This window comes from Dipodomys ordii, unplaced genomic scaffold (assembly GCF_000151885.1).
Source record: "Dipodomys ordii isolate 6190 unplaced genomic scaffold, Dord_2.0 Scaffold198, whole genome shotgun sequence".
NCBI lineage: Eukaryota > Metazoa > Chordata > Mammalia > Rodentia > Heteromyidae > Dipodomys > Dipodomys ordii.
The window spans coordinates 731,247-754,963 of NW_012267414.1; the positions used below are offsets into that span (position 1 = coordinate 731,247).

Sequence of the window (23,717 nt, forward strand, 5' to 3'; positions counted from 1 at the left end):
CACAGAGTCTGGTTTTGAATGGAGCAGGACACACACTGCAGAGGAACAGGCACCAGGACATGGAAGAATGTGAAGTCAGACAGGCAAAGGAGGCATTCTCTCTCCGAGTGTCTCAACTAACAGAGCTACGGGAGGAGCTACGGGAGGTTGGAGGAGAGAGGAGAGAAAAGTCAGCAGGGAAAGAATACACAGAGCAACTGCTCCATGCTTTACAGGCTTATTATGTGAATCTATGGCTTTTTAGTGCTGGAGTCCCAAGTTGGAGCAGTGCGCCTGTGAAGGCAGGCGCTCTGCAAGTCCTGCAGGAGCACGCGACCACACAGGAAGGCTGCATGTGTTTCTAGCCACCGTAGGCTGAGGAGCAGAAGGGACAGAGAGGATAATGCGTTGTACTTAATCAGGCTGCCTGTGGACAAGGAAGCAGAAGGGCAGAGATTTGTAACCTTAACAACGGTGTGCCTTCAAAGATAAATGTATCCTATGCTCTTTCTGCCTGATTTGTCTCTTTAGTACTTATAATTACTAATCACATATTACACTTACCTTGTCCTATTTACTACTCATCTACTTTAGAATGAAGATTCAAATGAGAGCTGGGTATTTTTCAATCTTGGGATTTTAAGGCGGCTCTCACTACGGAGCACAGGCTAGCCTCGAGCTTGTGACGCGGGATGCTCTGCTTCCTTCGGCTTTCAAGTGTGCACACGGTAACCAGCTGAGGGCGGCGGGGCGTCCGCCAGTGCTGAAACACGTTCTCACATCTGTGCCGCTCTCTCTGTTACCACTGGCGGGCCGTTACCTAACAGCTGTTGTAAAGCACTGGATGCGTAGTACATTACTTTCATCTTTAAACTAGAAATACTAATTTCTTGTTATAAAGGGACTTCAAAGTCCCTTTATGGAGATTCCACTAAAAAATAAACTTGCTTTTTAGCAATACTGGAGATTGAATTCAAGGAGGGCCTGTTGTTTGCTAGGCAGAGGTTCTACCATTTAAACCATGTCTCGAGACCTTCTGTCCCCAGTCCTTTTCTCAGAGAAAGTCTTGAATTTTTGCTAGGTACTGGACTTGACTGCTGTCCTTCTGTCTTTCTCTCCCAATCAGTGGGGACAACAGGCGTGGGCTTCCACACTGGGTTGTTTCTGAGAAAGGGACTGACTTCCTGACCTTTTCTAGGACTGGCCTTGGATGTGATGGTCCTGCCTCTGCCTCTAAAACCACCTGGAGTTATAAGAACACTGGGAGATATGATAAATGTAACTGGACACATGTAAGGGCATAACAGTAAGCAATGTTGTAAATGTCCTATGATGGACAATTGCACAGGTGAGGCGCAGTACTGGAGGAAGAGCGGCGCAGGCTCTGACAGGGATAAAGATCATGTAAGAGGACATTCTTTTCTTTTTTTTGAGATAGGGTTTCACTACTACTCACTCTGAAGGCTGGCCTCAAACTTGTGACTTTCTTTTCTCAACCTCCCAAATGCTGAGATTATAAATATACACCACTACATATGGCCAAGGATTAATATATTTTAAATAAAAGAATTTGAAAAGATCACAAAATTAGTTGCTCAAACCATCATCCTCAGTCAGGAAAGTCCACCAAATTCTCCAATTAACCACCTAAAAACTGGAAGTGGAGCTGTGGCTCAAAGTGGTAAAGCACTTGCATTGAGCAACAAAGCTTAGGGACCGAACCCAGGCCCTGAGTTCAAGACCCATGCTTGACAGAAAAAAGAAAAAAGTCATTTGTTGAACACTTAGGATAGACACTCTAATAGTCTTCCAGGGCGTTCCCATCCCACAGCCAGAGGCTCCCATTCATTTACCACAAAGTCCACATTTTTTCTGATGAAGTGTTCAACAGCTTTGCTAACAGTACTAGAGAGCAGCCTTTTTACATTTATCAGACAAAATATTATACATGCTGTATCTTCATGTGTTTATGAAATGTGTGAAATATAAAATATACAGAATTTATTTTGATTAATTTTTTTGTAGTTTAATAAGTATTTGCTAAATAAAAATATAAGTACAACAGGCTGGGAAGGTGGCTCAGTGGTAGAGCGCTTGCCTTGCACGGCTGAGGCCCTGGGTTCGATTCCTCAGCACCACATAAGCAAAAAGAAAAAGGCCAGAAGTGGTGCTGTGGCTCAAGTGGTAGAGCGCTAGCCTTGAGCTGAAGACCTGAGGGACAGCGCCCAGGCCCAGAGTTCAGGCCCCACGACCGGACACCCCCCAAAAAAATATATAAGATCCAGAATTATACTTTTCTATAAGAAGATTATATATATATAGCAGGAACATCAAACCACAGGCTTCAATATTCTCTTTTATAAAACATAGCCAAGCAGGCGCTGGTGGCTTCTGTCTGTAACCCCAAACACTCAGGAGGCTGAGAGCTGAGGATTGTGGTTCAAAGCCAGCCCAGGCAGGAAAGTCTATTAGACGATTAACTCCGACTAACCACCAGAAAATTTGAGGTGGCGCTGTGGCTCAAAGTGGTAGAGTGCTAGTCTTGAGCAAAAAAGCTGAGGGACAGCGCCTAGGCCCTGAGTTCAAGCCCCATGACTGAACCCCCCCCCCCAAAAAAAAAAAACCAAAACAAGGCCTTCCTACCCTCCCATAACCAATCATTAAGCAATTACTGAGTGGACTTACTTTAAACTGCTGATTCTAATCTCTGAACTTTCAGTCAGTTTCTTGGTTTCTTCCCTCCACCTGTTGGCTGCTTTCTGCTGAGTTATTAAGAGATGCCTCAGCTCAGTAGTAACATTTCGATTACTGTCTTCCATCTCCCGCAACTGAACTTCAAACCCATGCTGCTTTATTGAAAATTCCTGCTCCATTGTACTGATCTAAGGGAAAAAATTAGTATTAGTTTAGGAGCTCTACTGATAAATGTATACAAGAAGAATAAGTAACTGTGCTGTCTAAAATTCAGAAATGTTTGGGTAAGAAATCTATGTAAGAAATTAAGATTACAGGGGCTGGGAAGGTGGCTCAGTGGTAGAGTGCTTGCCTTGCATGAGGCCCTGGGTTCAATTCCTCAGCACCACATAAGCAGAAAAGGCCAGAAGTGGTGCTGTGGGTCAAGTGGTAGAGCGCTAGCCTTGAGCTGAAGAGCTGAGGGACAACGCTCAGGCCCAGAGTTCAGGCCCCATGACCGACAAAAAAAAAGAAATTAAGATTATAATCAGTCTTTATCATGAAGATTTAACCTATAACATAAATTTTGCAAAACTAGAAATCATGATGATTAATTTTTTTGTAATGCTTCAAAAAATGCATCTCTTCAATATGTCAGCAGAGAAGATATATTCTATGTAATCTAAAATTGCTTTTTATCTCCACTTACTTCTGTTGCCAGAATCCAGTGTTCATGTTCAGACTTAGGTCTTTATTCAAGCCATTTTTATTTCTATGTTAATGTTCACATTGTTTCTGGAAGTACTTTGTAAAGTTAAAGTCATGGACTTTCCTGTCTGAGCTGGATTTGAACCATGTTAGTAGGATCTAGCCTCCTGAGTAGCTAGGATTATAGGTGTGAGCTACAAATGCACCAAAGAACCACTCTTTACAAAAATTTCCTGGAATGGAGAAAGGTAACGAAGACAGACAGGGAGAGCCTATGTTTCTTGAAAGCAACTTAATTACGGCAATGTGTTCCTTACCACCAAAGCAGTAAGTGCATCAGAAAGGCGGAAAAAGGAGTTAAATGAGAGAGAGGTAGTTTTTTTTTTTTTGACTGTCAAGGAGCTTGAACTCTGGGCCTGAGCACTGTCCCTTAGCTCTTCAGTGCAAGGCAAGTGCTCTACCACTTGAGCCACAGTGCCACTTCTGATTTTCTGATAGTTTATTGGAGATAGTTTACTGGACTTTCTAGCCTGGTCTGGCTTTGAACCACGATCCTCAGATCTCAGCCTCCTGAGCAGCTAGGTTGCAGGTGTGAGTCACTGGCACCAGGTGAGAACGATGTTTTTTAAGACAAAACTTTTGTTCTGTCTCCTCTTCCTGCCATGGTGTCTTTAGACTAAAGCATACTGGTACAAGGTCCTCTTAGAGGAAGTCTGGGAGAAGATCAAGGTTTGCGAAGCTGTAACAGGATGAGGGCAAGGGAAAAAGGCATTTTATGAAGTTATCTAATCATTTTGCTAATGATGCTTAAATGATTTTGACAGGACTGCAGAAGTGTGTGTGTGTGTGGAGAGAAAGAGGGTAGGAAAGAATTGTTTGTGTTTGTGGAAGACAGGGAAAGCACTTACGGTAAAGTAGGCTTGCCAAGTTCTCACATATAGAAATGACTGGTAATATTTTGAATTATGATTTAATACTATCTGATAAGACAAAAAAGGCCTTACAATGTTTCACTAGGTCTCTCTAAATATTTTCTGTACTGTTATTTTCCCAGGATATATGACTATGGTCTTAAAAATACCTTTAATTTGGCCTTCTTTTGAGCTTCCAATGCAATCTTTCTTAACTCCTCAGTCTCTTTCTGTAACTGTTCATTTTCCTGCTGAAGTCTCAGTCTCTGTTCACTGACGCGTCCACAGTTCTCTCTTTCAGACTCGATTACAGTTTGAAGGGTCTGAATCATCTCATGGGAACGTGTTATCTCTTCTGAGGAACTGGTGGAAGGAGAGCAAATCAGAACAGAGTCTCTGCTCCCACGCGCAGCTGAATTGAACTGCCACCACTCATCCAAGGCAGCAACACCAAATTCCCCTCAAATTAGACAAATATTCATTTTCTTGGTTTTTTTTTCATTTTTATTTTTTTTGTTGTTCGGTCATAGGACTTGAACTCTGGGCCTGGGCGCTGTCCCTGAGCTCTTTAGCTCAAGGCTGGCGCTCTACCACTTGAGCCAAAGTGCCACTTGTGATTTTCTGGTGTTTAACTGGAGATAAGAGTCTCATGGACTCTGCTGCCCGGGCTGGCTCTGAACTGTGATCCTCAGATCTAAGCCTCCTGAGTAGCTAGGATTACAGACAAGAGCAATGGTCACCCAAATTCATTTCTTCCTTATCTCTGAAAAAAAAGTGTAAACATGAAAATAAAAATAAGCTTCAAGAATGCAAGGAAGTGAGAAAGTTTTCAGTTTTCTCTAGATATGAAAGAAAACAGCAGGTTCATTCTAGAAATGCACATTTAGGAATGAGAGAAAGTAAGACGTTTTCCGTGCCTACACCCTCTAGGAAATACGTGAGAATTTTCCCTGGACCAAAACTTTATGATTGTTAAGTTTCTTGAAGTTTCACTGACTTCTCTTTTCACTTAATTCAGAGCTACCGTGTAACTGAGAACACCTGTGGGATGTCTCTACTCAACACCAACCTAAGGGCAGGCGCATGCAGCACTTACTGCGCTTAAGAAAATTCCTCATGGAAAAGTCAGTTTCTCCCACCTGTGTTCTTTAGAAGGAATCATGAGACTATCTGAAGAGATCACTGAAAATTATACATTGTATTTATGAAGCAAATTTGCAAAATCTCCTTTTGAAAAAAGATTAACTAGCTTAGATATTAATATATACTTCAGAGAAATAAAATTGTTTTCATTATAAAACAAATCTGAAAACCATGTATAAATATTGAGAATTCAAGCAATCTAAATAAGTTTTTACTGTCCCAAGTAAATGTTAAGTTTAACATGAAAAGCTTAAAAAAAAAACAAACCCCTAAGCAAATCAGGTGCCAGTGGCTCAAGCCTATAATTTTAGCTACTCAGAAGACTGCGATACAGAGGACTGAAGTTCAAAGCCAGCCCAGGCAGAAAGTGTGCAAGATTCCATCCCCAATTAAGCAGAAAAATGTTGGAGTGAAGGCTCAAGCTCTAGAGTAGGAGTAGTGATCAAGAAAGGTGAGTGGGAGTTTCAGGTACTAAGACCAAGCTCCGCACTAGCACAAGAAACAACACAAAACCATCCAGAATTGACATGCCAGACTGATGCAACTGATGCACTATAAGCTTATCAGTTTAATAGATAATAATTAAAAATGATGGGTTATTACCGACTACTCAATACCAAAATAAATATACTCAATATAAACAAGACAAAAGCAATACTTAAGTCTGGCACTCAGGAGGCTGAGATCTGAGGATTGCGGTTCAAAGCCAGCTCAGGCAGGAAAGTCCCTGAGACCCTTACCTCCAATAAACCACTAGAAAACCAGAACTGGTGCTGTGGCTCAAATGGTAGAACACTTGCCTTGAGCTGAAGAGCTGAGGGACAGCGCTCAGGCCCAGAGTTCAAACTCCATGACCGACAAGAAAACAGAAAAAAAAAAAGCAATACTTAATAAGTCCAATAATATAGTTACCTATAGTATAAAAAATAATCTAATACTCTAACTTCTAGAAACTATAAATTTAAAATCAATAGTATACTACTGCAATTTTCTTCCTGAAAAAATTAGCTTTCAGAAATACTCATGATTAGTGTGAAAAAACTATATTTGGTGTTTTCAATTTAAGAATCCTACACTAAACAAGAAAACCCACCCAAAATCATGCGGTTTGTGAAGATGCATCACAGGAAATGCTAAAGAAAACATACTTAATTTCAAGCTGCTTTATTCTGTTTTCCGCTCTCTTTAGGCTCAGCTGAAGGTCATCTTTTGAGCGCTCTGCAGCAAGGCATCTATGGTGCATCTCTTCCAGCTTTCTGTAGTCCTCTTCACTCCCTCTGCCTTCACGGTAGGCCTGTGGAAAGGCTGGCAGTCTGTGAGCTTATGGAAGGATAATGCCTTTACACACTCTTCCGTTTAGTAAACGAAACCAGTGGGAGAAATGGCAGTCATCAGCCATCATGTGCTCGTCTGCTACGAGACACATCCACAAGTAGCAGGTTGTTCAATCTTACAAAATAAAGTGCTGAAAACCTAAACATAATGGTGAATTTTTTCAAATTATTCATTCCTACTATGAACTATTAAAATAAAATTGTAAAGCAGCTGAAGCTAAAACACTGTCTTGTCTTTAAAGATAACCAATGGTGCTGGGTACCAGTGACTCACACCTGTAATTCTAGCTACTTAGGAGGCTGAAATCTGGGGGACTGAGGTTTGAAGCTAGCCAGGGCAGCAAAGTCTACAGAGATTTTGTCTCCAATTAATTAGCAATCATGGTTTAAGGGATGGTACCAGAAAATGAATGAACATAAACAAAACACAAACCAAATAAAAGTAACCAGCAGCCATTCTTTGATGACCAGCCTTCAATTCTCTAATGCAACATTTAAAAAACAAAGAACTGTTTGCAAGTGATCCCAGATACACTTCCACCTGGGTAACGTCTAGCTGGGACGGAGGTCCTTAAAATCACGGCAACAATTTACAGATGGCCTAATCCCAGTAAGAATTGGTATAAAACTCAAAAAGAAAAGATAAAATAAGCTTTTAGCAAGGAACAGCAGTATTTTATAAAAGATATGTCTTTGCTTGGCACCAGCTGCTCAAAACCAGTAATTCTAGGAGGCTGAGATCTTGGGATCAGTTGGAAGTCAGTCTGGGCAGGAAAGTTAGTGAGACTCTCATTTCCATTTAACTAACATTCTATCACAAGTAGTAAAGTGCTGGTCATGATGAAAAAAAACCAAAACAAAAACCAAAAAACACCTCAGGGACAGAGCCCAGGCTCTGAGTTTAAGCCTTAGGATTTATTTTTATTATTTACAAATACAGTTATTCTTGGAAAGAAATGTATTCAGGCCATGCTATTTATTTAAATAGACACTGAATATATTCCAAAAATGTAAAAATGAATGTGTCTGCTTCAAAATACATTTTATGCACATATGGACATGTCTGAAATAAAACTCCCTCATATAACTAGTTGATGCTAATAAACGTGTTTAAGAAAAAGAGAAAGAAAATAGAAAACACTTACCAGGAGGGCCCTTATAAATGTAAGGGTGGCTAGTAGACAGTGTGATGGGGCAGACAGTGATTCTGAGTATCTGAACTTGGTTTTGGTAGCTACATTTGCTTTTCCTTTTTACCTTTTCTAGTTCTTCTTCCACAGCCTTTTTCCCCCTAATGGCTCGTTCGATTTGGCCTTGTTTTTCATCACATTCCTATAAATTCAAGTCACAATGCAAATAAATACATTTGGTAAAACTACTAAAAATGGGAGAGACAGAATAAAATGCTTTGTCTGTAACCAGTATCACATGTACCTGGTCAACAAGGTAGTGACATAGTAGTGACAGAGCTACCTGAGCCAGGCCGTCAGAAACTACACAGACTGGAAAGTGACCCAAGGGAAGCACACGGCTTAAATGTGCACACAAGCAAAAGTCCTAACATTCTTTATTGGCCTGGGCACAAAACATTTATGCTGAAAAAGTTTTATTTATTTTGTGGCCTCGTGCTCCTGTGTGGCTTTTTTTGCTCAAGGCTGGTGCTCTGCCAGTTGAGCCACGCCTCTGCTTCTGGCTTTGGGTGGTTGAGCTAAAGGCCTCTCAGAATTTTCTGTCCCCGCTGAATCCTTCGACCTCAGCCTCCTGAGCAGGTAGGGTTACAGGTGTGAGCCACTGAGGCTTGCCTGCTTAAAAGTTTTAATCAGTAAATTTATAAAATATATCTCAACTAATCAATAAAATTTAGTACTCTGCTGGTGATACTAAAAGCTAAAAATCATTCCAATGAAGAGTTCTTCACAATTAGTTGTTATTTTGTATTTATCTCTGATAATGAGTACAACTATTTCTCTTTACTAATTGTGGCTCATGCTCTGGGTGAGCCTGCCCTGCTGACAAATGTACTACTGATATTATTCAATCAGCGTTTCCAGTCTTCATAGAAAAAGTCTATTTAATGTCATTTAATTTGTGGGGGAGGGTAACTGGGGAGTGAAAGCAGGGTCTCACACTTGCCAGGCAAGTGCTCTACTGCTGGAGTCATGCCTTAAACCAAGTTTCAAAATTTTAAAGTGAGCTTCTACCTTGTGACCCCAAATTATTATTTAGAGGAAATATTCAGTCTTCTGGCATACCATTCGAAGAGCTGAGAGTTCTTCCATTATTTGAGAAATCTGTACCTCACAGTGCTTTTTTGTACTTTCAACCTGAAAATTAAGATGTTATACATTTAGATGAGGAATGAAAATAATTAGGATATTTTTATTAAGCTTAGCATTTTCAGGCAATCAAAGAACTTAAGAATTGTCCTGATGTGGGTGTAACTCAGGAGGTGGATACAGGATGGTCTTGAGTAGCTGCTACAATGTGTTTGAAATGAAAACAAAATGGAAAAAACAAAAACCAAGAATGAGAAAAGCAAAATTTGTCATGAGAAGGGAGTGAGCAAGCTGCCACATCCAAAAGACAGGGGTGTTTTGGAAGCTCCAGCATCCTTACGCTGCGAAATGAACTCTTTTCAAATAGGATATTTCTGCTAGCATTTTAACATTATTAGAAACAAAGACTAAGAAAATCTTAAATAATTTAAATTATTAATGCCTTTAAAAACAACAAGGTCAGAATCTAGTAGCATATGGGTTTACAGAGAACTAAGAGTGATAAAAATGTCATCTCGAGCTCAGCAGGAGGCAGGGAGTCTCCTATCTGCTCCTGTATCAGCCTGCTGAGTAGGCAGGCTTCACACGGGCTCTGTCTGGAAGACAAGGCTGCGCCTTGTGAGAGAGTGAAAAAAGCCAGCCAAGTCCTACTTGTGAGGAAAGGTGTGAGCTTGCAGAGCCTTGATCAGCACGGGAACTGCTGCGGAGCACGGCAAAATCACACCGCCAAAGTGCCACCAACAACTTTTGAGGCACTTTGGTTTCACAAGAGACTCCTTTCAGAATCACATTACATCCTGGTGCTACACAAATTTCTTTTAAGGGACTCTGTTCTAAAAATGAGTTAAACATCTTTGAAAACAGTATATGCTCAGGATATTTTGAAAAATTAGACACATCTTGTCAGAATGGCTGCATGTCAACAATCTTTTCTAAAAGCCTGGTCTTGCTTTTTAAAGGTCTGGGAAATGTTGTCTGTATATGTCAGTGACTTCTAGGACAAAAGGCTTTGGGAATTTTCTAGTCCCGTACAAAAAGAACTAATTCCCTTCCTTCTTTCCTTCCTTCCCTCCCTCCCTTCTCTCTCTCTCTATTGTGGGAAATGCTGTTTGTATATGTCAGTGACTTCCAGGACCCAAAGGCTTTGGGAATCTTTCCTTTCCCTCCCTCCCTCCCTGCCTCCCTTCCTCCTCCCTCCCATCCTTTCTTTTTCTTTCTCTGTTGTGGGACTTGAATTCAGGGCCTAGGTGCTATCCCTGATTGACCTGAGCTCTTTTGCTCAAGGCTAGTGCTCTACCACTTTGATACACAGCTCCTCTAGCTGTTTTTGAGTGGTTAACTGGAGATAGTGTCTCACGGGGACTTTTCTGCCCTGGTTGGCTTCGAACCTTGATTCTCAGATCTCAGCAACCTGAGTAGCTAGATTACAGGTATGAGTCAGTACTGCCAGGCTATTTTTTTTTAAATAAGAAAATTTGGCAGAGCTTTACTGAATAAGCAACAAGCAGACAGACAAGCAGACAAGGAGAAAGGCAGAGGCTCACTCTAACGGAGGTGTGGGTGCTCACAAAGGAGAGTAAAAACTATTTTAAAAATAGAATGTGTGCAATATTATTAACTTTACGTGGTTAATTAATATGAGCTTTTTGAAGGCCTACCAAAAATTACATGTGGCACAGTCTGAGGCTCTAATTTAGGTTATAATCTGGTGTGTATTTGTTATAGTGATGCTGGCAAATTCAGCTGAATTAAAAGTATTCATAATTTTTTCTGAGACTCAGTAGTGAACTGGGCTGAAAGTGCCTAGGGTTAGCATCTGATGACATACAATTGGAGACTCCACAGTGCGTGAGCAAATGCAATTGTTGTGAGGAGGTTCTGGGATTGGGGCTCTTTAGCATACGCAGTCATGGAGCCCCTCACTTAACCTACTCTCATTTTCTTTCCACAAACACTTCATTCTATAGTTTTGTAAGTAGTACAGAAAATTGTCAACCAAATAGGAAGGCAAATTAGCAAGAAATAGGAATAGAAAAGACTGATATTGCCATCCATGATTCAAAATCAAGTCAAAAATGTTTTACTTCTTTACAAATTTGGTATCTTCAAAAGCTACGTTAAGAAATGAGCTATTTCCGGGGCTGGGAAGGTGGCTCAGTGAAAGAGCGCTTGCCTTGCATGCCTGAGGCCCTGGGTTCGATTCTTCAGCACCACATAAGCAAAAAAAAAGGTGGAAGTGGCGCTGTGGCTCAAGTGGTAGAGCGCTAGCCTTGAGGTGAAGAGTTGAGGGACAGCACCCAGGCCCAGAGTTCAGGCCCCACGACCGCCCCCCCCCAAAAAAATTAGCTATTTCCATGCTAAAAAAATAAGCTTTATCATAAATTTGTTCAATTTTGTAGCCAGAACAGAAATATGTGAAAACATGTTCATTGTGTTTGGTCAATAACAATAAACATAAACACCAAGCCAGGAGGAGCAGGATACAGAGAAGCCAAGGGAACACAAGAAAGGGACCAGATGGACTGAAACCAGAGAAGCCCAGGAAAAAAGGAACAGATATCCTGACCTTCAGATGCCAGGGTAGAGCTAGTGACAAAACAAACATGATTCAACTTTTACAAGGCAGGTAAAGCTCAGGTTTGCAAAAATGTTTAAGATGAACAGAGATCACACATCTGAAAAACTACATGGAAATAATTAAAAGATGACTGTAAAATAATCCTCAAGACCCCAAACCTAACCTTAAAAATCAATGTGAATTTACCTTAGAAATAGGTTGCTAGTATCAGCATAGCATATTTTGATGAAACATTAAAAAGTGTAAGAATTATTGTATGTCAAGAGTATTTTGGGCTATGGTCCAAGTACCTGTACTTTCAACCCCAACATAAAGTGGGGCTCTTATGAAAGGGTATATAAGGATTAGCAATAAAAAGACCAAGGCTTTATACGATGCTAAAATTAGCTAATTTAGGTATGCATGCATGCCAGTAATGGGATAATAGGGTTTGAACTCAGCCCTGGCACTTGCTTAGCTTGCTTGCTTGACTGGTATTCTACCACTTGTACCATGTGAGCCACATTTCCAGCCTGGCTTTTTACTTGTTATTTTGGAGATGGAGCTGTATAGCGTTTTCAGGCTGGCTTCAAACATCAAACCTCTGGACTTCAGCCTTTTAAGTAGCAAATATTACAAGCATGAGACACAAGGGTAGACAAAAAGTTAGCATTTTTACCTTTGGAAATTAGCTAATTTTACTCACTGACAAGTATGAACACTAAAAACCAGGGATTGTTCTGAGACACACAGTGTTATATCATGATGACGTGGACAGCGTGCACGCACCCTGTTAACACTATGGCACAGGGGCAGTGTACACGTGTGCTGTCACACCATGGTGATGTGGGCGGTGTACACCATGTTGACCAGGATGGTGCACATGTACACAGGGTGGAAGGGTGCATGCACACCGTGACACAATGGCACAGGGGCAGTGCACTTGCACAGTGTGCTCTACTATCACCAGTAAACCCACCAGATATCATTTCTACACATTTAGGCCGTGTAGTACAGTCAAAACCTAAAGCATGTGACTGCACTGAATCCTCAAGGCACAGTGTTAAGTACCTGTGCACCTAAACACATTCACACTAGAAAAAAATACAGTACTAGACTTGGCAAACTTCCAGCCCCAATGCAATCTTGTAAGACCACTGCTATACAATCTCCTTTTGCTAAAATGCCATTTGTGGCCAATGGTTGTGATACTTTCTAAGAAATACCTCTCTGGGCAGAAACATATATTTTTCTTTTTACAAAACATAAAGCAGTAGTTTTTTAACAATAAAATCTCTACCAGTGAGCTGTGTAGGAGAAAGCAAACAGATTAACTTCATTGAATTAAACTGTCATTACTGAAAAACACTCTTAGATTTTAGTCTACTTAGAAAATGTAGGAATGAAAAATTACAGGTATGAAAAAAAACTACCGTCCAGTGAAAAACTACACACAGCATATTCACTGTCCTACAGAGTTCATTTTAAAGGAAAGAAACATTAGCTTTTCACCATTTTCATTAATAATTTTCCAGTCTTTGTGAATATATACACAAATATTTTAAAGTATTTAAAGTATTTCTTTAGTATTCATTCTTTAGTTGGGACTACGCTTTAACTTTGTACTATAAGTAAAACCCATTATGAGCTGGGTACTGGTAGCTCACACCTGTAATCCTAGCTGAGATCTGAGGATTATGGGTCAAAGTCAGCAGGAAAGTCCATGAGACTCATCTCCAATTAGCCACCACAGGCCCTGAGTGTAAGCCCTCAGACTGACCAGAAACAAAAACAGAAAGAAAAACAAAACCCTTACGTCTTTCTTGGACTGTAAGTCACCATCTTGTATCAGCTGACAAATTGTTTTTTTCATTTTCTCTATCTCTTCTTCTTTTCGTTTGTCCTTGAGCAGAGCCTTCAGAATCAGAGGTTATACTATTATTTGCAAAGCCAACAGGTCAAAACCCTACCTGCTTTCTGTAAAGTGAGTATCTGTAAAATGAGTGAACATTTGAGTTTCTAGAAGGTAAAATATTGCATAAATCACGAATAGTATTTATTTCTCCTAACCTTATTTACCTTTGTTTCATTTAAAAATGTATTCATGTTCTTTGACATGTGTTTCAACCAGTGTTTCCATTTTTCTTCTAATCTCTACCATGAAAACCTTGGAATCACTTGTGAAATAATCTGCTCTTTCAAGTCATTGTACAAAGTTGTATCTAGGTACTATAGTGGGAAAATATCCTGTATCTCTTTCTCTTTTTTAAAATACTATTTGACACTGTTCAAATTACTATCCTCCCTCTTCTCTCTTTTAAAGACGGGTCTTTCTACGTAGCCCAGGATGACATCAGCCTCATGAGTCTCGGGATTAGAGGCGTGCACCACCATGCCTAGTTTTTACTTTTTTCTTTATCAGCTTTGAACTATCTGACTCAATGCATGTCCTGTTTTCAGTCATTTTCTTAGAATCCTCTACAATGTAAAAAAGAAAACAAGGCATTTCCATTGTAACTTTCATTTTTCCTAGTGTTCTGCAAAGTATTCAGTATATGTTGGTAAATAAGGATTCAGTGAGTTCCACATAAACAGTCAGTGACATTAAAAAACAAATCTACTCTGTCTTCTATAAGCTATATACTATTCACAAAAGTACAATATGGAATAGCAAATAACAAATTTTCCAAGTTAAACTCAACTGTCAGTTAAGCTTGTATTTTATTACAGTAACCATGTAGGTGATGAAGACAAAATAAAGATGAGTAAAAGGCACACCTTGTATGCTGTGGTAACATTTTGTAACAGACTTCTAACAAGTCTAGGTCATGAGATCAGGGACATAGGTCTGACATTTAAATACTAGTTTTCAGCAAGACAAGGGGCTGTATCCAGGCTATATCCTGTAATCCTAGCTACTCAGAAGGCTAAGATCTGAGAAGTAAAGTCTGTGAAACTTTTCTCTTCAATAAACTACAAAAAGCCAGAAGTAGAGCTGTGGCAAAAGTGGCAGAATGCCAACTTTGAGCAAAAAAGCTCAGGAACAGCATGTAGGCCCTATGTTATGTCACAGGACACAAAAATGACTGACTGAATCATTCAACCATTTCATAAATATGCCAAATAACTATTCCTAGCGCAAGTCTAACAAAGCAGAAAATTCTATACAGTCTACCTTTAGGGTATGCTTCAAAGGACTGACATTTTAGCTTATGTCATTAAGTCATATCACCTACAAATACACAATGCTTATTCAATCGAGAAGGTAGCAATTTGCTTTCGGCATCGATTCCCTTCAGGACTGTGTGGAAGAAGCCAGCGTGATATCTGTAAAGACGCTCACCAGCCTCACCTGATCCAGCATGCTATCTGTAAAGACGCTCACCAGCCTCACCTGATCCAGCGTGCGATCTGTACAGACGCTCACCAGCCTCACCTGATCCAGCGTGCGATCTGTACAGACGCTCACCAGCCTCACCTGATCCAGCGTGCGATCTGTAAAGACGCTCACCAGCCTCACCTGATCCAGCGTGCGATCTGTAAAGACGCTCACCAGCCTCACCTGATCCAGCGTGCGATCTGTACAGACGCTCACCAGCCTCACCTGATCCAGCGTGCGATCTGTAAAGATGCTCACCAGCCTCACCTGGTCTCTTTTAAGGTTAGCCTCGTCTAAGAGTTTCATGCTGTCTCTGACTCTTGCCGCAGCTGCATAGTTCTCTTTCTCCAGTGCACTGCACCTTGCTTGCAGCTCTCTAGCCACTCTTTCCAGATGTGCCTTTTCTGCTTTTAGTTCCTTGGCTTCTTGGGATGTGACAGAAAACCTAGAAACAATCATACTGTGAAAGTCCAGGGAAGGAGAAAGGGATGCACTAATGGTATTACACCACTAAGTTTTACATGTGCTTTCTCCTTTGATCTTGCTATACTTCTGCAAAGTACTTTTGTCATATCCATTTTAGAAAACATACATGTATTTGATTTAAAAAAAGAGAAGGGGATATGAGGCTAGGCCTAGATGTTCTGATGTTAATTATGCAAGACAGTATTATTAAGCAAAACTTGGGAGCTTGTTTTGCATGATATGGCTTTTTATTATGATTTCTTTCTTGTTGGATGCCTTTTCCTACCTGCCAGGTAGGCCATCCTAAATCCTTAATGCATGTTTGAATATTTTTGTCCATGCTCATATAATTATAGACACGCACACACATGCACACATATAACATCTGTCCATAATTCTTCTTGGCAGTGCTAGAGTTTGAATTCAGGGGCTTGTGCTTGCTTGGCTGGTGTCTGACCACTTGACTCAATTCCCAACTATTCTGGAGATGAAGGCTCTCAAGACTTTTCTGCACAGCTGGTTTAAAATACAATCCTCAAGATACCAACCTGCTCAGCAGCTAGGAATACAGGCATGAATCACCAGCTTATCCACAGTTTTTTAAACATGAATTTAAGGAGTTACAAAAATTAAAATGATCTTCTGTACTTTCCTCATTCAGCATCAAACAAATATCAACAAATCTTTCCCCAGTCTGATGGGTATGACCTTATATATTGTAAAGAATACAGATCAAGGTAGAAGTATCCACCAACTTACTTAGATTCTAGTATTTTAATGTTAGATTGTAGTTGCTGTGAGAATCTTTCTGATGCTTCCTCTCTTTCTCGGGCAGATACCATATCCTCCTCCTAGAAAACAAAGAAAATAGGAACTATTTTCTATTTTTGAAGTATGTGAAGATTTAATACTCAATTCCACAGAACTAAAGGGCAGTCATACTAGAAGGGAATGCTGCTAGAATTCTAAAACATATGCGCAGAGAAGCTGCACAAACTTGAGAACAAGACACACATAATGAACAGGAGAAGAGACCTTCACCATCACTAGCAAATTGGACATTCAAAATAGCTATATTACGAAGATTTCCAGAACATTTCAAATTATTTCTAGTGCAAGTCTAACAAAGCAGAGAATTCTATCCAGTCTACTTTTAGAACATGCTTTTTTTTTTTTTTTTAAAGAGTTTATTGAGGGGAAAGCAAACTGTGGGGCCGCAAGAGATGGAGGAAGGAAGAAGCGAAAGAGAGAAATGAACAAAACATGCTCTCTTAGTAGTGTTACACTATTTCTCATTACCAAAGTAATCACAGGGTCAGGGTGTTTCATGTGATGTATTGATGCTTTGAAACATTAATAGATTTTATTTGAATTGCCTTTCTAGAAAAAATTTTATCTGTCTTCTGTGTTTTCTTTTGTGTTAATTTATCTTTTATTAATTTCTCCTATTGCTTTTTAACAGCATCTCTCTGAATTAATTTAGTGAGCTATGGACAACACATTCTGTAACTTACTCCTATTTAATAGTTAATATTAACTCATAGCACATTGGAACCTTGCAACAGCATGTTTCCATATACTTTTTTTAGTGCTATTGCTATCACTTTACAAATCCAACGAATACTTTTAAGTTCTAAGCAGAACTTTACATACTTCCTGTCAGAGTTTGCTGAAATGTACATCTGCTAGAGACAAATTTTATTTGGAAATCTTTAGTTTGCCTACACTTCCTCTCTCTTCTCCCCTCCCCCTTTTCCTTTTTGTTTCTTTTTACTTTTGTGCAGCTCCTGGTGCTTGAACTCAAGGCCAGGGCATTGTCCTTAGATTTTTCTGCTCAAGGCTGGTGCTTTACCACTTGAGCCACACATCTACTTCCAGCTTTTTTTGGTGTCAACTTGTAAATAAATCTCATGGCTTTTCTGTCTGGGCTGGCTTTAAACCATGGTCCTCATATCCCAGCCCACTCAGCAGCTAGGGTTACAGCTACCAATGCGTGGAAACTGGCAATTTTCTTTCTCTCTCTCTCTCTCTTTCTTTCATTCTTTGTGGCCTTAATTTTTAAGAATAGTTTAACCAAATATAAGATTCTTTGTTAGCTTTCTTCTTTCAACACTTGGGACGTCTTATTCCAATGTTTTCTGCTTCCACAGGGTTCCTTCATAAGAACTCAGCCATTCATTTCATTGTTTCCAGGTTCAGGTCATTGTGCTATTATATTTTCAACTTTCTTCTTTAAAATTGATTGTCAGTGTATCATGATGTGCCTAGAAGTGGCTCTGTGTTTATATTACTTAAATCTACCACTGCAATTCGTAGACCTGTTAATGTTCTCCCCATAAAATTCAGCAATTTTCAGTCATCGTTTCTTCAGACATTCTTGATTCCGCAGTGCCATCCTATGCAATTTCAATTCTACTTATACTGGACTAGTTCACATTGTCCCTTAGATTTCAACATTTCAAACTATGTTTCTTACTGGAAATTTCTACTGTTGTATCTTCAAGTTCACTATTCTTTCTTGTTCAATCTATTGTCTATCCAATAAAATTCCAGTTGTTCTTTTAAGTTCTAGTTTTGCTTATTTTTATTTTTTTAACAGTCGTGGGGCCTGAACTCTGGGCCTGGGCGCTGTCCCTCAGCTCTTCAGCTCAAGGTTAGCTCTCTACCACTTGAGCCACAGCACCACTTCCGGTTTTCTGGTGGTTTATTGGAGATAAGAGTCTTATAGACCTTTCTGCCCAGGCTGGCTTTGAACCAAGATCCTCAGATCTCCAAGATCCTCAGCCTCCTGAGTAGCCAGGATGACAGGTGTGAGCCACTGATGCCTGGCTAAGCTCTGTTTTTATTTTTAAACATTTTCTACTTTAAAGATTTTCTAGTTTCATCAAAATTATCTATCTTTTCCTTCTTGAGAACTTATGCTAATCTGAATTAAAAAAAATCCCTTGAACATATTTATAATGACCTGTTTGAAGCATGCTAAATCCTACAAGAGGACCCTCTTGGCACTGGTTTCTGTTGATGGTGTCCATCAATCCTGTCCCCAAGGGGAGAGCATAATTTCCCATCTACTAAGCTTTGGCATTGAAGAGAATCCACTACCGTTACTTTGGACTCAGTTTTGCTTTTTGAGCACTGCAGCTCTTCTGCTGGTGGTGCTCTTGCGTTGGCTCCTCTGCAGTGTACAGCAGCTGACCTACGCCTACACAACTCCTGCCTGCTGCCTTTCACTCACACCCCCCCCACGCAGCCGGCTCTCCGGGGATGCCTATGCCTGTAGGACTTGAGAGCATCCAGAGCTGGGCACAGCGGAGGCTTCACTCTGGGATTTCCCTGCTGCTATACTTCTAGCTTGGAGTTTGCCCTCTGACATTCCAATAATGAAGCTTCATCATCATTATTATTATTATTATTATTTTTGGCTAACTTTGCACACATTTCTAGAATGTGCTCAGTTGTAAAAACTCAAACATCTAGTTTGATTTTCTATCTTTCCACAGCAGGTTTCTCTCAATCTCTGCCTGTTTCTATATTGGGCTTCCAATTAATTATACCCATAAGCTTCAATTAGGCATGGATTTGTAAGAAATAATCAGAAGTTCAGATTAATTTGTGTGTGTATGTGTCCTGTTGGCAATATTTCTCCTCTTTAAAATTCTAACCCTTTGTATGACCCTCAATTTTAGTATTGTGTGATCTAATCATATAGAAACTGCTTTCTACAGCCACAGCTACAGAGATCTACAGTTAAGATCAACAAGTCAGAAATGCAAAAACTACAAATTGAAAGCAGATGAGTGTAAGAGGAAGGGTGGGTGAATACAGGCATAATATTCAATATACATATGTGGAAATGGGCCTAAGTTCTTGAGGGGACGGGTAGGTGAGAAGAGAGAAGAAGACAAAAGGGGCGACACTGATTAGGATGCATTATACCCATAGAGTGACATGTTAAATCGAAACTTCTTTGTACATTTACTTAAGATAATGAAAACAAATTAAAAAAATAAACAATACCTCCTCAATTAAGAGCTCCTCCCTTTTACTTCCAACTATTTTGGAGTACCTTTCAGAGTTCAAAAAATTATATATATAAAACTATTTATTTTTTTTGTTGGTCGTGGGGCCTGAACTCTGGGCCTGGGCGCTGTCCCTCAGCTCTTCAACTCAAGACTAGCGCTCTACCACTTGAGCTACAGTGCCACTTCCGGTTTTCTGGTGGTTTATTGAAGATAAGAGTTTCACAAACTTTCCTGCCCGGGCTGGCTTTGAACCGTGATCCTCAGATCTCAGCCTCCCGAGTAGCTAGGATTATAGGCATGAGCCACTGGTGCCCAGCTTCATATATGTATTTTAATAATGATAATATTGATTATTGATAGTAATATGTAATATTATTATTTAATAATATTAGAATGTCTGAGGTTTTCTTTAGTTAGGCTAAACTGAATCCAAAGAAAGATTCTTCATAAAGGTATTTTCAATATTATAATTGCGTTCCTACTTTCACAGTTTATGTTCAGGGAAAAATAATTATTTTCTAATGTCGCCTTAATTTCTAATGCCCAGTCAGCTAGCAGTGCACGGTGTGGAGTGGGAAGCCCCGCTGGCTCGTCGTAAGCCTACAGATACCTTTCTGTGCATCTGACCCTGCAGCTGCTCTGTCGCTGCAGTCAGCTCTTCCACTTTTGCTGCTGCAACTCTCAGATTTGACTTGGATTGCCTAAAGAGAAGATAAATTAATGATGTAAAAATTTAAAAAAATCACTACTCATATATCTAAAAATGAGTCTGAAATATAAAAGACATTAAAGATTCCTCTATTTTTTGTTTGTTTGTTTCTTCTGGTCCTGGGGCTTGAACGCAAGGCTGGGGCACTGGCCCTGACCTTTTTTGCTGGAGGCTGGCGCTCTACCACTTGACCCACAGCACTATTTCTGGCTTTTTCTAAGTGGTTTATTAGAGAGAAGAGCCTCATGGACTTTCCTGCCCAGGCTGGGTTCTAACCTCAATCCTCAGATCTCAGCCTCCTGAGTAGCTAGGATTACAGGCTTGAGCCACCAGCACCCAGCTAAGATTCTTCTATTTCTAACAAAATGTCTGTAAAAGCAAGAAGAAAAACACAGCTGATGAGGAAGGGGACAAAGTGGAAATTATTCATACTGTGGATAAATTATCTTTAATGCACAGATAAAGCAGTGTTGTTCAAATAACTGCATGAAGAATTTAGTCAACCTTATAAATCACCTAATAAGAGTTTAAGTGTAGTGAGTAAAATATGGTTTATAATTTCTTCAGAAAAATATTGCTAATTGGCCTAAGAAAATGAACCTGAAAGTAACTATTAATACCTTTATCATTCAATAATGTATGTGTGTCTATGGAACACCTACCTATCTGAACTGAGCTGGATGCCACAGGAACCACTATATGCATGTCTGTGGAATATCTACCTACCTACCTGAACTGAACTGAGCACTACAGAACCTCTGTAGACACGTCTACAGAACATCTACTACCTGGACTGTACACTAAGTCCTTCACACTCTAGGGGGTGTACTGGTAAGCCAGGGGAAACCACCAGCCCTGAAAAGTGGAGCTTCTAGTGGAGGGAGGGCAGCAAGTTCAGGAACAGATAAGGCCTTGGAGAAAGTGATATAGAGCAATAGGACAGAGATAGTCCGTCATAAAAAGGAGACATGAGCAGCAAGAGGAACAGATAAGGCCTTGGAGAAAGTGATATAGAGCAATAGGACAGAGATAGTCCGTCATAAAAAGGAGACATGAGCAGCAAGTTCAGGAACAGATAAGGCCTTGGAGAAAGTGATATAGAGCAATAGGACAGAGATAGTCCGTCATAAAAAGGAGACATGAGCTAAGGCCTGAATGATGTTTTTAACTTAAAAAAATTACAGGGAGAGAATGTAACCAAACAATGCAAAGAACATGAGGACTTAACAGTTAAACTGGCAGGGTCCACAGACAGAAAAGTACAAGAGGAAGTCATCAAAGAAGGCAGAAGGTAGATAACTGACGTGTCTCCAGATACAGTGTGAATTCTGAATTTTGTTCCAATTGGAGCAAGCCTGCAAGTGAGTAAGGTGTCCTGAGTGTGGGTGAATGGAAGTGGATGAGTGCAGCATCCAGTGGAGTGTGATCATCTGGTATGTGGAGCTGAGCTGAAGAGAAGACTGCAGGGGAAGGCCGAGGGATCCTGAGAAAGACCTCCCAGCTCTGTTCCGCTCTCAACAGTGCGGTGCATTCCTGTGCTACGGGCAAGATTGTTTAAGGGGCCTGTTACCAAAAAATAGAAATTTGCAGACCACTTGCCTAGTATGGAGCCACAATGAGACAATGGAGGCCTAATGTGATTTGGAAAAAAATTACTACTGAGACTTAAAGAGGTTGGACAGTGTAGGTGTGACGATTTAAAGAGGAGGCATTGAATTTTTTTAAAAAAAGCCTATTTTCAGTAAATGGTAGAATAAGGAAACTGAAAATGCAAAAGATGCCAAGAACTGGCTCCTACAGTCAGAAAATAAAGATCAGAAAAAGTACAAATTCAAAATATGCAGTACAAACTTGTCTAGGGAGGGAAGAGAAATCACTCAAGGGGCAGTAATACCAGAATATGAAGAATTTTGCCTTGTAACAACAAATGTACTAACTAGAACTATTGAGGAGAAGAAAAAGGAGGTAGGCTAAGCTCAAAGTAAGAGACGTGCCAGAACAACTAATTAAAACACTCTTCATGAGGAGGTTTTCAAAGAACTCTGCAAAAGAGAAAGAAGTTTAAAAACAGGAAGGCCTTAATTTGTAGAGCAAGGTGAAAGAAGTTTTGTGATTCCCAGTCTGACAGACTGGCTCAGGAGATGGGAAGTGGCAGGGACAGGCGGCAGCACTGTCCTCAGCCACCTTTGAATGGGATGCTGTGGGGGGTGGGCCGAAGGGAGGGACTCAGACCAGAACTGCAGAGCCCTACAGCTGAGCAGGTACCTCGTAAAAGAGGCCTGAGGTGCCTCGTGTGCCCACTGCACTTGGGAAAGACAGAAAAGGTGCTGCAGCTACGAACCGTTCATTTTAGAGCTCTTGGAGAGTAGGACAAAGCAAGATGAGGCTGGGAGGTAAGGGAGCAATCTGGAGGCTACTGCAGTAGTCTGGAAGCCACGACTGGGCAAAGGCAGCTGTGAAAAGGGAGAGGGCTGAGGGCTGGGAGACACCGAAGAGGCAGGATGAGAAAAAGAACCCACAAGCCTGTGAGTCTTCTGAATTGGAACCCTAAGGCCTAATTTAAAGCCTTTTGTATTTCATGTGACCTGAGACACTGGGTAAAGACAAGGTTCCCTGAAACCTTCACAGGCCCACTGGAGCCACAAAACTGTACGTGGACGAAACAATCCAACCACACGTTAAGGGTATCATGTCATACCATGTGTAAGGTTGTGTTTTTAATTTTTATTGCTATATCTTATTTGTACAGAGGGGTTTTATTGTGATGTTCCCATATAGTCATAAAATGCAGTATGATTGTATTCAATCACAATTCAATCATACTTCCTCTTACCTCCTTAACAAAGATAACACTAGTTATTTCTAAAAGATATCCACAAATAAAAATCCTTTTCTCAAAGACTTAATATGGAGAATGTGAAACGTGAACACATTTGACATGAAAAATAACTGATTTCCAGAAATGAGCTGGCTTTGTATTATAAACAAATATAAGAAAATGATCAAAGCACCTGAGAAGAAATGACACAAAAATCTCAATTTAAGTTAAGTGTTAAATCACAATTTAAATAAGAATAAAAAAGTGGCAAAATGAATGCAAGAAGCCTATCTGGAAAAAGCACAATTTTTCCAAGTTTAGAAAACTAAACTTTCTGAAAAAGGAATAATAATCAAAAGCAAAAAGGAAAAAACCAAAAAGATTTCTGAAAAATAGCAGAATGACTATTCTGAGCAGTTCATAGGTAACTAGAAAGGCAAGAAGGCCCAGGTGGACGAAGGTTCTTAAAAGAACAGGCTGGCTAGGCATGGCGGCATGTGCCTGTGGCCCCAGCTATGGGGAAAGTAGAGGTAGGTCACTGGATTCCAGATGAGCCAGGGGAAAGCTGCTACAAGACCCTGTATGAACAATGACAACAGGAAGGCAGACTGGGGATGTGGCTGAAATCACAGAGCACTTGCCTGGAAGCATGAGACTGAATTCAACCCTCAGTATCAGGAAGGAAGGGAGGGAGGGAGGGAGGGAGGGAGGGAGGAAGGAAGGGAGGGAAGGGAGGGAGGAAG

At 40.3% G+C, this 23,717-nt stretch overlaps 1 protein-coding gene across 2 annotated transcripts in view; it reads right to left on the minus strand.

Moving 5' to 3' along the window:
* The window catches only part of Sclt1 (sodium channel and clathrin linker 1), a 56,657-nt gene that overhangs the window by 12,006 nt on the left and 20,934 nt on the right, over positions 1–23,717 (minus strand). The window contains exons 9-17 of one of the 2 annotated variants that reach the window (XM_013034876.1): positions 20,058–20,148; positions 16,185–16,276; positions 15,228–15,405; positions 13,398–13,496; positions 9,001–9,072; positions 8,006–8,080; positions 6,563–6,708; positions 4,442–4,634; positions 2,665–2,861 (exon numbers count right to left, since the gene is read on the minus strand). In XM_013034876.1, the coding sequence (XP_012890330.1) occupies positions 2,665–2,861; positions 4,442–4,634; positions 6,563–6,708; positions 8,006–8,080; positions 9,001–9,072; positions 13,398–13,496; positions 15,228–15,405; positions 16,185–16,276; positions 20,058–20,148 (1,143 nt within the window). The remainder of the gene's footprint in view (positions 1–2,664; positions 2,862–4,441; positions 4,635–6,562; positions 6,709–8,005; positions 8,081–9,000; positions 9,073–13,397; positions 13,497–15,227; positions 15,406–16,184; positions 16,277–20,057; positions 20,149–23,717) is intronic. The other variant, XM_013034877.1, reaches the window with a different exon arrangement.